The sequence below is a fragment of the Calonectris borealis genome, chromosome Z (genome assembly GCF_964195595.1).
Source record: "Calonectris borealis chromosome Z, bCalBor7.hap1.2, whole genome shotgun sequence".
NCBI classification, from domain to species: Eukaryota; Metazoa; Chordata; class Aves; order Procellariiformes; family Procellariidae; genus Calonectris; species Calonectris borealis.
This window is the reverse complement of record NC_134352.1, coordinates 63,970,225-63,987,819: the sequence shown is the minus strand read 5'-3', so window position 1 is coordinate 63,987,819 and position 17,595 is coordinate 63,970,225. Positions and strand designations below refer to the sequence as shown.

The window sequence follows — 17,595 nt, the reverse complement described above, 5'->3', positions numbered from 1 at the left end:
GTATTCTCAAATCTGTGTATGTTCCAGAATCCTACATAAAGGCAGCACTAAGTGAGCTTTCAGTTCAAATCCTGGACCTGCTACTGGTGTAGTCCCTGAAAAGGTCCCTCTTTGATGAATTATCCTGGAGGGTTCTGGACGCTAAGCTGCTTCTGCAGAGGATTTAGTTGCTAAGGGCAAAATCCCACATACTTATTAAACTTGAAATAACACTAACATGAGCAGAAAGACTATTTAATATGAAAGTGACTGTTAGTGTGTACACAGGCAGATTTTTATGGATACAACCACTTATGGTACTTTTATTTGAAAAATATGATCTTTTCATGTTTCATGCTGTATAGATTCTTGTTTTGGAGTATATATAAAATAAAAGCAGAAAACCAAATTTGATTATAAGGAATTAAATTTACTTCCTAAAAATTAACTAGCCTCTGAGCTTTGCAAAAGAGTAACCAAAAATAGTAAGGAGTGAAAAAAGACTAGCTGACCTCATCCTTCCACCCAACTAAATCCATGACTGAAAGGACAGATATGTTTGGAAACACAAAGCAAAACAAACAAACAAAAAAATCCATAAAGAGAAAGAATCAGCTACTTGACATATTTTTGATTTCCCTTTTTGTGTCATAAGAAGCCTTGTGCTGGCTTAGGAACCCTAAAGGACCTTTGCCTTACTTATATGGGTAGTTGCCAAACAAACTAGCTTGTGTTTCATAATTTCCTGGGTTACCGCACTGCTGTTTTCAGTAGCCAGTTTTGTTGTCTACTAGTTCTGAAACTATTTGTCACAATCTCATTTGGGAGTCTCAACACTTGCTATCCACATCAAAAGCAAAGTCTGTTTCAACTACGAGTCAATTACTCTGTTTAATAAACAGTATTTCTTTACAAAAATTGCACTTTGTATGGTTTGCCTGTTAATTTCGAAGCAGATTGTAGGCCAAACCAAAAATCTAACATAGACTTAAATGGTCTTGGATTTAATTCTCCCCTGAAGTAATGGTCCCATAGTTGCTTACAAGTAGCACTTAGATTAGAGATGAGCTGTTTTCTTTTTTGAAGAAGTTACTGTTGACTGGTGATTTTATATTACAGCCCCATACCTCTGGGATTAGATTTTCCTTTTATTTCTGCAATCTTAGAGGCAAACTTTGACTCTTCATTCATTCCTGAAGAGGATATCCCACTTGTAGAGAGGACTTTTGGGGAAGAGCCTGCAAAAGTGCATGCCCTACACCCTATGTATCCTATGAAGCTGGGCTCTGCAGAGCACGGACGTACTGTGGTGTACCTCTAGCAGGGACTGGAGGAGCCACAAAAATGCTGCAACTATGCAAATCGTATGCTTGTCCTTCTGTGACAAGGGCTATGCTGAGGCTTGCATAGGACCACTTGAGGACCACTTCAGCCACTGGATCAAAACAATGTCTTTCTAGCCATCACATCAAGAATTTAGGCTGTGTTGACAATGCAGGCAGGCTGCATTAAAGCTAAGAACACAAGGTCCTGCCTGAGACAACTTGTAATCAAAAAGCTGCAGATGACCACTCACAACCAGGAATAAATCAACAAACCAGAAACAACATTATGAAATTCAACTTACCTAAGATTTATTTACCAAAGACTGCAAATGGGCAACACATTTAAAATAGGAATCATGTGTATTCCTTTTTTTGCTACACATAAAGGTGATGGATTTAAGCAGTCTCCACTAAAAATAAGAAGTGGATTCAGGGAATCAAACTTTTTATATCTGTTGCAAGTCTACAAAGGAAAAAAAATAACCCAGGCCCACTTGACACACTCTTGTTGCTGTTTATCCATACTTGTAGCTTCCTTTTCATTGCTGAATTAGTAAAGCTTTCGTTTGGCATTTCCTCAAAATAACTGAAAATATTTACAAATAAAACAGATGAACAATGCTTAGAACACTCCATTCTTTTTCAAATGTCAATAGCAGGTGTTCTCTGAATAGAAAGGGTGGGAAAAATAGAAAAAGGCTACAGGCAAAATGTGGACTTGCTCTTTTTCTGTGTCCCACTGACTTGCATTTTCTCACCGTGATCTTCACTCCTAAATAACTGCTCTCTTATCGCTTTCCATTTCACTTTATTTCATCATTCATAAACATTCTCTGTTGCTGTTCAGCTTTTTCCACCCTGTTTCTTCATGTTAGTATATGTTTCTCCTTTTCTTGTCCTTCATTTCTTCCCCACTTCTTTATTACCCTTATCTTTAAAAGCTGCACAAATTTCTGGAATATTTAATAGCACTGATACTGCTGTCATTAAATCACTTACCTAGTACTCTATTGGGAAGAGCATTTCCAGTAACTGAATGTTAAGAAATGTTGCTTCCAGCAGTACTGAATTTGAAAAGTGGAAAAGATGCTGAAATAGTGGCTAATACAGTGGAAGAAAGTATCTGTCTCATGAATTGACAAACTTCCATGACATGACAAAACCCTTCATAAGACTGGGGAAGGTTGCGAAAGCAGAAGTTTTTATCTCCTGCAGGAATATTTATAAGCTACTATTTCTTATGAAGCTGACATGGTATTTTTGTAATTCCAAAAAGTCCCAGAAGAATAGAGTTGAAAAGGATCTTGAGGAGCCCAATTTCCCTCCCAAGGGGTGATTAACAACACATACGTGATTTCTGGCAGAAGATTGTCTATACTTTCTTAAAAACCTTCAGTTAAAGTCTCCTGTGGAAAACTAATCCAGCCCTTCATTATCCTTAACGTTAAAAAGAATTTTCAATCTAACCTGAATACTCTTGCTGAAATTTATTATATATCTCTATGATGCCAGAAAAAAAGATTATTCCACCTTACAATTTTTTTCTCCCCCCGCTTCTCTCCAAGTGGCCCACATCTTGCTTGAGGTGGAAGGCACCAGACTGGATAGGCCTTTACCAACTGGTAAAGCCGAGACTGAGTAAATATTAAGTGGAATTATTATTTCATATGTCTTGGTAGCTGTAACACTAATTCTACCTCCTGGTATAATAGGGGGTTTTCTTGCTAATAGCTTCATCTTCATGTCAACAACAAAAATGCCTAGATCCTGTTCTGCAGGGTTTTACCTACCCCAATCTTATATTTGTATGGTGGAAAACTTCTACCAAAGTGCAGTATCTTACACATTCCCCTGTGTGATTTCACAACGTTTTTAAAGATGGTATCTTTGATTTGTCAGGATCACAATGAATTCTCATGTGTCTAAGTTCCAGCACCTATCCCTTTCACATTCATGTAACCTAATTTAGTAGTCATATTCCCAGTATTGTCATCTGGGGGATATGGGAAACACTGAACAGAGCTGGACTCTGAGCAGGCATCTGCTGAACCCCATTCATGTTAACCCCATTGATTACACCTTGAGCTGTTGTTCAAACTATTTTGTTCTCCCTTAGCTTTGGCATTCCTCAGAAAGAAGGGGAAAAAATAGTATCTAAGCAGGTATTAACCCATAGTATATATATATTCTATATATACGTAGCATATATTCCAGTCCCCTGGATTTCTCCAGTCCCCTGTGGTTACTCATGGTGAAAAAGGCAGGACTAGGGATCTGGCCCATGTAGTGTAGTCTGTGTCTACATATGAATCTTTAAAGCTCATTTGCATAATAAATCTTCCTCTCCCATCATGAGTTTTAGCCTATGCAGGGTAAGTTTTGAATTTTGCTCATATTTGGAGATCTGACATGCTAACTTCAAAACTATAGTTCCACTTGTCATTTAGAAGAACAGAACCCAAAACTGTTCTTTGATCACACGTAAAAAAAAAAGATGGGAATGTGGACAACAGAGAAACGAGCAAGAAACAAAATGGGAAAAATAAGGACAAAATATAGAGTAGAAGGATAATATGAGACTAGAAAGGAAAAACAGAAGATAAAAACAGGCCAGTTAAAAAAACATACAGCATAAACCGTGAGGAAATTAAAGCAAAGAAACAATAGGACAAAGCTAAAAAGAACAGGAAAAAAAAAGGGAAGAAAGAAAATGCAAATCCATGAAACACCATTGAAACCAAGCACTTGTTTCTTTGCCTCTATACAGTAATTCAGTCCTATGTTTTTAGGAGAGTAGTCATACATTCTCAAATCTTTAGCCCTTTACTGGCAGCACAACAACCTCATGCGGGATTTTAAAAGCATATTTCAAGACAAGGATGTGCTATATCTTTCGGAATCTCTGCAGGTCTTCCCACATGCTGTGTCCTTTTCTCAATCTAAGTAAGATTCATTAAAACTTAAGCTGCTTTGCTTTTTTTGCCTTTGAAATACGGTGTCAGAAACATTGGTCTTCGTGAATGTGTCTCCCTAAACCCTCCCTCTTCAGAATTCATGATCGTGTTTAATCATTTTTTGACTCTTACAAAGCTATTTATTTCACTATCATGCAAAGCCCAAGTAAGAATTATTAGAAAGGGTTCTTCTTCATTCTGTCATCTGCAAAGCAGAAAGGAGAAGGAAGAATTAGAGGAGATGGAAGTTGCTCGCCAGAGCCTTCATCCTGGTGCTTCTCAGGTTCCAAGCAATGCAGCTGCCACCACAAGCAGAAGGCCACTTCTCTTACTTATGAATCTCTCCATTGTCTCCACAACCAACTAATAAGGTAACACTGCAAGCCTACAGCAGCAAACCAGCACAACCACACCACAATAAGGCTTACCAAACTTTCTGCACAGGTAAAGAGAGAAAATTAAAGCAATCTTCAACTCACTACAGTTTGTAGAATTGGGCATATAATAAAACAACAAAACTGGAAATCCTGGACAGTATCTTCTGAAAAGCCACCATTCTACCATTCTAAAATACCAGGAGAAAAAAAAAACTTTCATTTGCTTTCATATGGATAATCGTATGCTCTTTTCTGGTTGATTTTCATATTCTATTTTTCATATTCTTAAATTCCATAGTTTCTTCAGTTCTAGTTTTCCTTAAAACTCTCCCTGCTTTCAGTGAATGTCCTTGGAATAATATCAGGCAGCACCATTGTTCTTAATCCTTTTCTAGATTTTTAGAAAAATAATGCAATATTTAAAGGTCAGGAAAGCAAAAAAGGAAGGTCCTCATTACTGTCCTTGTATGTCACACATGCACAGCCAGATTCTCAGAAGTGCACAGCATTCTTCAAGAACAATGACAGTTTTTGTTTGCTTTGTTTTGAGTTGAAAATTATACCCATGAAATTTAAAAATCATGTGAATTTAGAAGGTTGATGAGTTGGTGAAAGCAGGTTGATAACTGATTAAGGACAAGCACAACAAAAGCACTTGGCAGTGTATGTTTCTATTAAGAATGGCTTAATTTCGGTGCAGTTACTCAGAGCAGCAAGGCTAAAAAGCTTGTAAGGCACAACAAGAGCTCAAGTTTCCTCGCTGAAATCACGGATCATTTGATCCAACCCATATTGCATTTTCAAGTAAAAATGAACTGTGCTGCACTTGCCGCAAGTGTAGATGTAGCACACCACAAATGTACCACAAGGAGGCTGTGTCATTGTTTGTGGTGTGCTGTAACGACACTTACATGGGAACCACATAATTTTCCGTGTGATTTAAGCTTTCATTTAAAGAAAATATGAAAACGTGGTTATTAAAATAATCTTTCAAATGTGAAAATGTACTGAACCTGCAGAGTAACAGTCCAGATGATGGCTCTTAAGAGGATGTGATCTATTTCTGTTCATTTCCATAAAACATTAATTCCTAAGTGAAGTAATGATAATTTTAAAAATCAATGTTGCATCTCTTCCAACTATTTAACAGAAGTGTGCAACAACAGAATAACTGAAATTGAAGTCAAAGTTTGGTTTGTAGGGCTACATACCTCTTTCAAACATGTAGCTAGTGAATAGTTATCAGGACAGGCAGAAGAGCAGAGATAGTAGTGAAGTAAAGTAGTAAAGTAGTAGTAAAGGCTTTTTCACAAAGGCCCAATTCAGATGGCAAACAGAAGAGGTTTCAGAGTACTGCCGCCTCCAATGAGTTTACTAATTTTGAGTTGTATTTTCTTACAACACAAACAGAATTTGTCAAACTGAATAAGCCTGTGTGTCCAGTCTGATTTAGTTTCCAGATTTTCATTAGGTCACTAGCTCTGAGAGTTATATTTGGATTATTCCTTTTAACAGCATAATTCTTGTGCTGTATTTGTGTTAGATACAGTAGTGAAGTTTTACTATCCTTGACTTGCTTTTGAAATCTGAAAATATTTGTCCTTCTTTAAGTGTTATGGGACCTTTGCTTTTTAAAATCTCGAAAGAGAACAGCTGAAATATTATAAAAATAATCTTTCTTAAAAAAATGTATTCATGTAGCCGACTAGCAAGATTCCTCTCGTTGGTATAGTTTATGCTGCCTGCTATTCCATTGCTGAGCATCTGAACCATGTCACTAGGAGACAGTATAGACACAGCGGCAAACCATTCCTCATACTGACTAAACCAGAAATTTTGTATAGGACTTTTATTTCTAGTAACCACATGGGTCTACAGAACAACCATGGACATGATAATGACTATGAATTTTGCCATCTATTCCACTTCTATAAAGCAAATGACTTTTTAAAACATTCCTGAAGATGAAGTGGAGGGCCTCTGTATTGGTCGAGGCATTTTTCCTGTAGGGGTAAGGGGGATGAAGATTATTTCATTTCAGTGTTTATGTGTTATTCTCAAAAGATAATACTTGTTTTTTTGAATTAAGTATATATTCCCTGAATACACAGAGGACTGCAATTTATACATTTAATATAAAAACACAAACCCCACATACTTCCCCTATGCATCCATGAAGCAGTCTCTAAACCACTATATGCCAAACATTGCATTTTCTAAGTCGCAAAGCACTGATACATATATAGACATTAACTTCTTGAACATCTATTTGGCTAGAGCTGTATTCTCTCACTCCTCTGTCTTACTGCTCCTCACAAATCCATGGTGTTTTCTTTTCCATAGCTGTTCCTATTCTACTTTTAATAATAGCAATGTTTTACTTAAAGAGTTTAATCTTCACCATTCCATAAATAATGTACAGACTTATTATGTGTAAGACTTTCTTCTGATATTTTACTACCCAGTCATTTACGAAATTTGTCATAGGACTTGTTATTCATAAGAAATTTAAATAATATCATAAAACTTAACTTGTTTAGTTCTTATAAGTATTTTTAAATTATTTAGGTTTTTGTGCTTTATGACCTTAAAGATATTTTTTCTTGGCTTTTTTGCAGACATTTACAGGAAGATTTATCAGTCATCTTTTTTAGCTTCCATTCATTGTGTGACTTTGTTTTTATGTCAGATTTTCTATCATAAAAAAGATAATGGTAAGGCAAATTTATATTTATTTATTGCAATAATTCTCTATTCTATTGACTACACTAGAGCTGAAGGTAAATTATGCAATTGATACCTTCATAATGAGAAACTGATGTTAGCCTTGTTCTTTTCAGAAGTAATTCTTAATTTCTGCAGTTTGAAGATTTGTTATGCTACTGTTTATTTTTTTAAAGTAGGCATTTGTTTTCTTCTGTAATAACAGACGTGCTGATAGCATTAGCATTATGTTAGTAATGATGTTATGTTTAAAAAAATTATAGAGGAGAAAGCAAAAAATATCTAGTTGTATGAGCCATTTTCTTAGATTTCCTTGTCATTAAATCCTATATTGTGTTGGGCAAATCTAGATAAATTTGAAACACCTAGTTGTCTAGCTATTTGAGTGCTCCCACAGCTATTTCCATATAAACCCATGTGGAATTACATACGTAAATACATGTTGTAAGGGAAATAGGGAAGGTGGGAACATATCCTGGATTATCTGATTTAGAATTTCTTTCATTCTCTGATTTAAGGAATACAATAGTTCTTAAGTGCCAAAAATCTCACATCAATAATCTGTAGCATCCTCAGGGCATGACTTAAGTGTCAAAAACAGGCTTTTGCAACACTTACAGAGAAGGCAAGTAAAGCACACTAAGCCATTTTGACATATTTGCTAGCTTAGGCATGTTATTTCATGCATTCATAACCAGGAGCAACATGCCTATATTGGGCTGACAGCTACAGATGGACTCACTAATGACTGCATTTTTTTTAAACTTCTAGTGACTGCAAGCAAAGTAAGCCTCTTCCTCAGCATCTCCACTGCTAATACACTGTGTGGACATTAGTTTCCTAAGTAAACTTGGAAATTGTTGAGACTGACACAACAGAACTTAGAAAAATGTTCCTATTTTCTTTACAATCATCTCATCTAATATACTGCTTGTCTTTGTTGAACTGTGGCTATAAATTTCACAGGATGGGGATGTTTTTGTTTGCTTTGTGGAGTATCTATGTACATTATTTTTAGACATTTAAAAAGAAGACTCAATTACTGTATTTGGGGTCAAAAACACTGTATTGACTTCTAAAGAGACTAAGTATAATGTTTTTCTATATCTTGGTATTAGACTAACAAACACTAAAAATATACTAATGTGCAATCTTTGCTACAAAATTATTCGACTTGGTAAGCCCTGCACTGAGCACAGGCTGAGGAGAAGGGGTGCAGGAGCTGCCACTGCTGGAGGATCTCTGAAGTCAGGAAGGCTAACACCGAGGACACATAAAAGACTTATTCATGGAACCAGGCCAGAATAGTGCCTCCTGTGGCACTCCTTTCCATAACTTCCCAACCTGTAGGAAATGATTCATGAAAGAGAAATGGCTGCTGAAGCTGTGATTCTCAAATGCACTATTACATTGTTATTTATGAGAGTTAAACAGTTTTACTCCATAGGAAGCCTAATACAAAACCCGAGTACTTTACCTCCAGACACTGATCTGACCCTGCATTTCCAGGGAATAAATTTGTGCTCTGTTTAAAGTGTACCGTATTTACTTAGAAAGAGAATCAGTTCACTTTCTTTAAAGAAAATATTTTAAAGAAATGTGAAAAAGTCTCTGTTGTTATTCTTAAGTTTTCATTTTCAATCTAACTTTAAAACTTGTATTTTATTTTTCTGTCCTAAGGAGATCATGCAGATTTACTTTCCTTTATTTTCTTCAGTACCTGTTTCTGGGTTTCGTCTTCTCTCTCTGTATCTCTTTCTACAGAAATAGCCTATTTGCCTTCTCTATTCCTTTGCCTCTTTTTGCCTGCCTTTTTTTTTTCCTCCGAAGACATCTCCTCACATTTCTCAGCTAATCAGTATCTCTTTCATAACTTACCTAGTCCATTACATTCTATTCACCTTACCAGAAGCCAACAACCAGAGAAATAAATGGATTAGACAAAGATTACAACAAAATGGAACAAGAAAGACTCCCAAGTAAAAAGTTGATCTCAGTTCATTTTTTAGAATTTTAGAATATAGGCTAGGTATAGCAAAGCCTACATATTCACTTTTATTTCATTATGAGCTTTGGCGTTGCCAAAGAATTTGACTATGTAACAGCCAAATGTACTCTTTTAATTTATTTCAAGGTCACTTAACCATGGTCTTGAGAGGATGCTGCGGGAGGGAGCAACAAGCCCCTGCTTATTGCAATCCATTAAACATCAAGAGACGAAGCTAGAATTTGTGACATTTGTGACAGGAATTCTAGTTCAGCCAAGAGGAAAGAATCATGTGTCTCTCTTTTCAGGAAAGCGTTGCAGCCTATATACCTCTGTTTTCTCAAGAAAGCATTTTGTCTCCTGGTGGTATATATTTTCAAACTGAGTCGTATTGCTCCCGCTGCCTGCCGTGCCACAGCATTTGGTGGCTTAGCTTGGAGCTCTTCCCCCAGCCAGAGAACTGGGATGCCTACAAAAATCATTGTTTCTTATGCATCCCAGACTGACTCGTTCCCTGTCACTCCTGCTTCTCCAACATAACACCGGGGTGCCATCAAATTCATCATGTTCCACGATGATTTCAGAGGTCAGCGGGAAGAATTATGAAAACATGCAGTCTTATAAATTACAGAAAGAATCACTAGATCTACTTCGAAATGTGGACATATTGAAGATACAATCAGGAGTGAACACGCTGTAGGTCTCTGGGACTTCAAAACTGTTCCAGATGTTGGCTGAAGGGCAAAACTCAGCTGTGACTCAGCTTTATACAGGGCAAATATATCACCAGGAACTAATTTCCAACCTTTTTTAAAAGTCAGTGGGACTTCTGGCATTGACTTCAGGGGACCAGAACTTCAGCCAAGACAGGTAATGTACAAGCAAATACGCTGCACTCTTTGGTAGATTTATTGTTATTGTTCTTGGGTTTAGTATTAGTATTAGTTCATTATTGCTATTAAAGTAGCTCTTAGTACGACCTGAAATAGACTGAAATAAGACTAGAACATAGGACTAAAATGATACATGAGCAACGACTGAAACACTAGCACTGATGTGGCATAGTACTATGTTTGAATTTCCCTTTACAAATATGTATGTTTTGTTCTATACAGATGTGAGGAGATGTGTTCATTTTGCTTTTTGCCAGTATTGAAATATTCTGCTTGTCATTAGGTAATCGTTTCTCTGTATATGGAAGCAATATGATGTCCTGGCTCAAAGCTTGTGTCTATGCAGCACCAAATTCAAACATTTATTTCCTATGAGTAATAGAATTAAGTTTACTACGAAAAAAAAATATAGTGTCCTTAAAATGGCACTTGCAAACTGCAAGTTCTTGCTGCTCTGGATTCTGAAGATCTACCAGTATGTTTACAATGGTAACCTTATAATTACAAGGTCATTTTAGTTTTACCTAAAGTGATGACAGTGCTTGCAAGCGCTGCAAACCCATCAACACTAACACATATCCAGTAGCTTCCATTTCTGGGAAAATAGCAGGCAATATCTAAAAAGAGTTTCAAAGTAGACTAATAGGCTACATCCAGACCCAGGTAGGTACCAGGGTGTCTGTGTTACAGTAATGCTCAGCACAGCCTGAAAAGAGGCCCTCAACCTGCCAGAGTGCCATCGCTGGCATATTCAAGCTCCTTGGCAAGGCTGGGTTTCTATGTGTGATGCATTTGGCGTTCTCTTGGTATCCAGAACATTACTGAAACATAAAAAACTTTTATTTAATGTCCTGAAGAAATAAAATTATACCAGAAGTGAGCTAAACAGCCATAGCTACCTGGCTACAGAGAGGAACAGGACCAGCCCTGGAGCTGAAGCCGACCCAGGCCGTAGCTCGCCCTGGGGCAGTGCAGTCCCCAAGGGGCCCTGGGGAGCATGGCTGCAGATGCAGTGTGGGCACAGCCCCACGGCCGTCTGCTTTGGAGGGGCTGGTGCCCAAGGCCTGGGGGGACTGTGAGCATCAGCCTGGTGAACTGCAACTGCACTGTCGTGCTGGAGTACAGAGGAAACAATTTCTCCTATCGATTATTATTAAATTTTTTCTACAATGAACAAATGCAATCTACAGCGTAGTTGCATTACACCCTCCAAACATTTTTCTTAGAGCCCCAAAGTAACATGTATTTTACTGAAAGAAAACAAATTTGAGCAAGTCACTGGTTAATAGATACAACAGAAATAAACAGAAAAATATTTTCTAAGTAAGCTTCTTGAAGATTAGCATCAACTTCGGCAAAAGCTGGACGGGCGATGTGCTAACGCCCGTGGGAAAACTGCCCCGGCGGCCCGCCGGTGGCCCCCGCTGCGGCTGCTGCTGCTCCTCCCTGGGGCGCGCACCGGCAGGGCGCTTCGCCCCGGCGCTGACCCGCCTCCCGCGGCGGGCGGCCGGGCGGCCGGGCGAGGGGCCCCCGCTGGCGGGCTCGGGGGACGGCGAGGCCCGGGGGGCGGCTGCCGCTAGCGCTCCCGCCCTGTGGGGGCGGTGCGCTGTTGACGGCGTCAGCCTGCCGGGCCCCGCCGACCCGCCGTCCCCTCCGAGCGGCTCCCGGCGGGCGGCCCGGCGAGACGCGCCGCGGGGGAGCGCGTAGTGGCGCGGCGGGGCGGGCTCCCCCGCCGGGTGCATCGGGCAGGTTTCGGCGGCCGCTGGATGGGAGCCCTTCTCCGCGGGGAACGGCCGCGCTCGCCCCCCCGCCGGCTGCGGGAAGGAGGACGGCAGAGCATGCCACCGGCGGGGCGGTTCCGCAGGGACTGACATGCTGCTGAAGGAGGGAAGGCGCCAGCCCCTCCGCCTCTCCCCGCGGTAGCGGAGGCGATGCTGCAGGGCGCTCCCCGGGCTCTCCCGCAGGCGCCAGGCTAACGCCCACAGCAGCCGCGCTCGCTGCCGTGAGCGGCGCGGTGCCGGCCGGGCCGAGGCGACGAGCGGCGCGGGCCCGCACCCCTCCTCGGGGCGGCGGCGGCGGCGGCCGCGGCGGCGGCGGAAGGCGCTGCCCGCGCCCGCGGGGCCCCGCGCGGCGGGGGGCTCCGCGCGGCGGATGCGTGTGCATGAGCTCTGCACCGAGCGGGCGCAGGAAGCGCCCCCGCTCCGCCGCCTCCATCTTCCAGGGCAGCAAGACCTCGCCGCACGGCCGCGACAGTGAACGCCGGGGCAGCGGCTCCGAGAGCGCCTACCAGACCCAGAGAGCCCTGGATGACTGCAAGATGGTGGGTACCAGAAATGGGCTTGCCTTAATTTTTGTCGTTTCCGAGTGTTCTCGTCGCCGGCGGCGGTGCCGCTCCTCCCGCCAGCTTGTCTATTCTCATCACGTGCAGTTGCACTATTTTTAAAACTGCAGTCCCCGTCGGGGGTGCTGCCCTGTACCCTAACTCGCAGCGGCTCAAAGGCGGGAGGGGGGAGGGAAAACGAGACCTGTGGGAGCCGGCCGGGTACTGCCGGACAGTCAGGGCGGGGACCGGAGCCGAGCGCCGGGTCCTGCAGCAGCAGGAGCCCTCGCCCCAGCACCCGCCGCCTTCGCGGCGCTGCCAAGCAGCTGGAGTTGCTTTTTGCTGGATCCGGCCAAATCTGTCCCCAGACTTGCACTCAGTGAAGCCTAAATAGGTAAATAGTTGCCTCCACTGCATCACTGCTCTCTGGGCTGCCTGTCTTGTGCAGCAACCACACTCCTGCCCTAAAATCCTTCTAAAACAGGACTCAGAATTTGAGGCCCTGAAATTCTCTCTCTGACGTACGTGGTACCTGTTTCCAGTCTCCCCGGAGTAGCTGGGTGCAATTGTAAAACCTCAGATCAAGCAACTGCATCCATGTTATTTTTGGACTGTCACATTATGGTATGACATTTTTCTCCATTCACATTCCAAATGCTTGGATCCTGACACTTTCCTCCAAACAGCGCCATATACCCCATATCTAGCTCCTTGAGCTACAGTCAGCTGGACACTGGGCCCCAAAATTGCTCCGTTAACTAATGACAGAAATAGAAAAAAAATGAAGTTGCTGCTACTTTACTTGGAAAATCTGGATCTTGCTATAGCTCTGTCCAGTAGCATTGGAAATGTACCTGCTACTTCTGTTCTGCTGGATTCTGGCAGTTTTTCTCATCTAATACTGCAAATTGTGCTGGCAGATACCCACTCTGACATTTCAAAATCAGGAGCAACTCTCAGTGCACCAAGGAACAAAAGCTGCCACAGTAGCTCTATAAATATATCCAACAAGTGGATCCTGTTGGGTCCTGCCTTTTTTCTCATTCCCGACAGCATAATGTGGTTAATTAAACAGAAGTGCTAGCTTTGTAGAATTCACTGATTAGAAATAAAATACGATTTACAGATGGGTTGTCAAGATGCAGTAAGATTCAGGAGATAAAACCAATGGTTTTTTTTCTTGTTCTCTGTCTCAGTGCTGCAACATCAGTGTTGTTTTGTTTTCCTTGGCAATGTTGAGGTGGCTGAATGTGTCCTCTGTTTAGACAGGGGATGTCAGGTGAGAACTGGCAAAATGTGTGTGGCACGACCACTTACCAGCTGCAGGATGAGACACTTTTCTCTTTTTCTTAATGCAGAGTAATTACGCTATGACCCAAAGTAGTACAATTTTTTTTCTCTCCATGCTTTTCATTCATTGTCTTAAGCTACAGAATGAGAGTTGAAGCCAGGTTTAGCAAATATTGTGGCCAGGGCTTTGTTTGGTGTGTGGTTTTGACTTTGTTTGTGGTTTGGGGGTGGGACGGTGCCTGTGTACTGGAATGCATTGGGATTATTTTGCTGCCCCAGAAGCAGAGAAACCTATTTGTGACTCTTACAATGACATTTAAGAAAGCACGGCCAAAAAACGGGTCCCGATACTAGTTCTCAGTTATACAGAGTAATTTCAGTGGGGTGTATGAAGAGTCAGAATGTAATGCTGCAGGAGAAGCGACTCATTTCTTTTCTGAGTATGAGAATTTGAGGACTTGACTTTAAAATTTAGTAGATCTGGTAGAATCTAGGTTTTTAGCATGCTTGTATGTTGGGATATGTTGAACTCCTGGTGGTAATGATGGCTGCAGAATTATGAGCAGTTACTCTTGTTATATGTAGTTTGGAAATTGAGGTCAAATTAGGAAAACACAGCTAAATAAATATTCTGTTCTATTGCTCCCTGCCTTCCACCCCCGCCACCATGTGCAGGAAATGGCCTGATGTGCTTTCTTTCAGAAGACAGCAAATGCTTCGTTTCCTTAAAATATAATCCCATGAACATGATCAGTGGAACTAAACAATAACAATCTTTCCATCACTGTAAAAGTTACCCATTTATCCAATAGCATTCATGTGTACCTGCTTGATACTAGATTTCTGTAAAGGTTGAAGTGTTTATTTACTTCTTTGTCTGTTTTCCCCACACGCACATTGGAAAAAGTGCTTTCTAGAATCCTAACTGGAAAGTGCCTATCTGGTACATCTTCTCAGCCAGATCAATTTTAAGTCTGAAATCTGGGTTAGAGGCCAGTGACAGAACATAAATCATTACAAAATAAATTAGCAAAATCGCCAGTGTAAAAGCAAATGCTACATTCCAATCCCTAAATGTGCTGTTAATCAGGAAGCAGGAGGAGCAAAGGCAATAATTTCTGGAGATATTTTTGTCTTTTATGATAGCAAAAAATAACCTCATGCTACTAGTAAAACAGCTGGGTTTTTGTCTGCTTAATGTTTAAGACTAATAACTCAAACACTTTCAGAGATTAAAAGGAGAAACCCTACTTTCTGCAAATGAACATTTATAGCTTACAGAAGAGGCAGCTGTCATGAAGGCCCTAGTCATTTAATAAATCTTGGGCACTTGATCCCATATGCCATGAAATTGGGAGCAGCAGGAACAAGCCCTACATTGGGCATGTTTTTTAAAAACCTGATTGTTTTTATCAGTGTAGTTAAACGTCTCATGTAAGTAAATCCTCTTTGTTTTTCAGCTTGTCCAGGAGTTCAATACCCAGGTGGCTCTATATCGGGAGCTGGTCATTTCCATTGGGGATGTTTCAGTCACCTGTCCATCTCTGCATGCGGAAATGCACAAAACTCGAACTCGAGGATGTGAGATGGCCTATCAGGCTCATCAAAAACTAGCAGCAATTTCTGGGTAGGAGTCTACTTATGTTTAATTAAAGCTATACTCATACGCGCGTGTTTGCTAAACACTACATTATGGAAGCTTTCAGCAAAAGTATTAACTTGTGTTTCTGTTTTAAGCATAGAGATGTATGACCACAGATTCTACAGAATGCTCATATCCTTATGATAGTGCAATTTTGGGTCAAATCCTGGTCCCCTTACCGAGATGGTATCCTACTGATTTCACTGGATGCTTTTATGTAAGATGAACAGGATTTTACTCCGTATCACTAGACAACTTAAAAAGATCAAGGGAGAAGCCTTGCCTTTCAAGGGTGAAACAGCAATAACTTTCTGCCCAGTCCTTTGTTGAAGGACTAATTGAACCATTAGAGAACTAGCTCCGCGCAACTAGAGACTCAACAAAATTAGATGAAAAAATAACTAGGTGAAAATTATGTAAAGGGGGGGAATACAAATACTATTGTGAAAACTTGTGTTTACATTCTACATGTTTTTAAATCCTTATTTCTGTTGAAATGAGGATTGAAGCCTTGCCAGCAGATAATGTTTTCATTTATTCTTCGATACTACGTTATATACATTCCTTTCCATGGTGACAGAATGTATCATCACATACTTGAGACTGTGCCTCAGTACAAGGTAAACTAAGATAAATAATATCTGTGTCTTACAAAATGGGAATTCATGCTGCTTACACCAAGTCTAATTATTTGTGCGTTCTTCACGGTGTGATGACAAGGGCATTTGTATTAACACATTTACCTCCTGAGTCGTGTCTCTCTCTGACTACACTTTGTCAGAACTTTCTGCACCTGCCTTATCCACCATAAACCATTGTGTACCACTGGAAGAAACCTTTCTTTTTTTGCAGCTCTGCCTAATCCCCGTTGAAGTTCTTTCATCACTTTAATGTATACAAGAAATCTGTCATAGATTTAGTATACAAGGGAAGACCACACTAACAAACTAAACAGAAGAAAATACTGGTTGGTCATTTTAGTAGAATTGTCAACATTTTCAGATGTGATTTTGTGCAAAGATTCTTAAATTGATACTGCAACCTCTGATTTATTCCTCGAACAAAATACGTGCTTTTAAGTTACTAAAGTCTGTGAGAATTTTAAAAAAACAGCAAACCAACCAAAAGATACAGTTCTTTTTAACCAGTGTACAGTATCTCAACACAGTAGCACTGAAAATGCGGAAGCAAACAGTAGTGAAATTGATCTTGTGCACTTTCAGACTCAAAAGAGAGACTAATAGCAGAACCAAAATAATACATCTGAACAGCAGAACTTAACTTGGATTTTTTTAACTTTTTTTCTTCCCCCCTTAAAGAAAACCATCGATACATGCTCATTTAGAAGTATGGAGTGTTTTTTAAGTAATCATTTCACAGTTGGGAGTCTGTCACATACACGAAGGTATGTCCTGAAGGTTGTGCAGTTGCTGCGAGATTGACATTTAGCTAATCAAAAACTGTTTTAAATAACTGTGATAATAATGTGATATCCATAACAACTGGTAGGTGTTAGAAACCCTCTAGAAATTACTTGTTTGGTTTGACAAACATTTTACAAGATGTACTTCACATCCCTACCCTCCTACAGCTGAGCAAAGTCATATAAGCCAACTTAACTTGTTTTGGTGCATCTGTGAGGAAAGATGGGAGATGAAGGTGCAGAGCAAGCATTCAGTGTGGATAAGAAATAGAAGGAGAGGAGTAATAAGTAGTCTCAGAGGTTCAGTCTTTAATTCAGCAGGAAGTGCAATGTAGTACATATGGCATGGGATCTGGAATGGGAACCTAATTTGGTAGGAAGAAAAAGTATCAGGAAGAAATCTACTTATGGACAGGAATGTATTAAGTCATCCTCAGTATTAAATAGTCAGGAGGGTAGTGTATTGCTCAGAAACCACTGGTAGACAGCAGACGGGACATAGGCTCATTTAGTTCACTGCTTTAGTTCAAAATGCACAGCACTGCACTGTGCGAATTTCTGGGTAACATGACCAATTCTGTCTTCCAAAGCTCATTAAAGAAAGCCTGTTGCTTTCCCACCCAGAGACAATAATAGCAATTAGCTAATTACGTTACTAGACTATAAAATTTCATTACATAC

General features: G+C 40.5%; 1 protein-coding gene across 1 annotated transcript in view; it reads left to right on the top strand.

The window, feature by feature from the left end:
* The first annotated feature begins 12,354 nt into the window (after positions 1–12,354).
* The window catches only part of RGS7BP (regulator of G protein signaling 7 binding protein), a 42,140-nt gene continuing 36,899 nt past the window's right edge, over positions 12,355–17,595 (top strand). The window contains exons 1-2 of the mRNA XM_075136795.1: positions 12,355–12,559; positions 15,310–15,476. Of these exons, the coding sequence (XP_074992896.1) occupies positions 12,401–12,559; positions 15,310–15,476 (326 nt within the window). The 5' untranslated portion in view covers positions 12,355–12,400. The remainder of the gene's footprint in view (positions 12,560–15,309; positions 15,477–17,595) is intronic.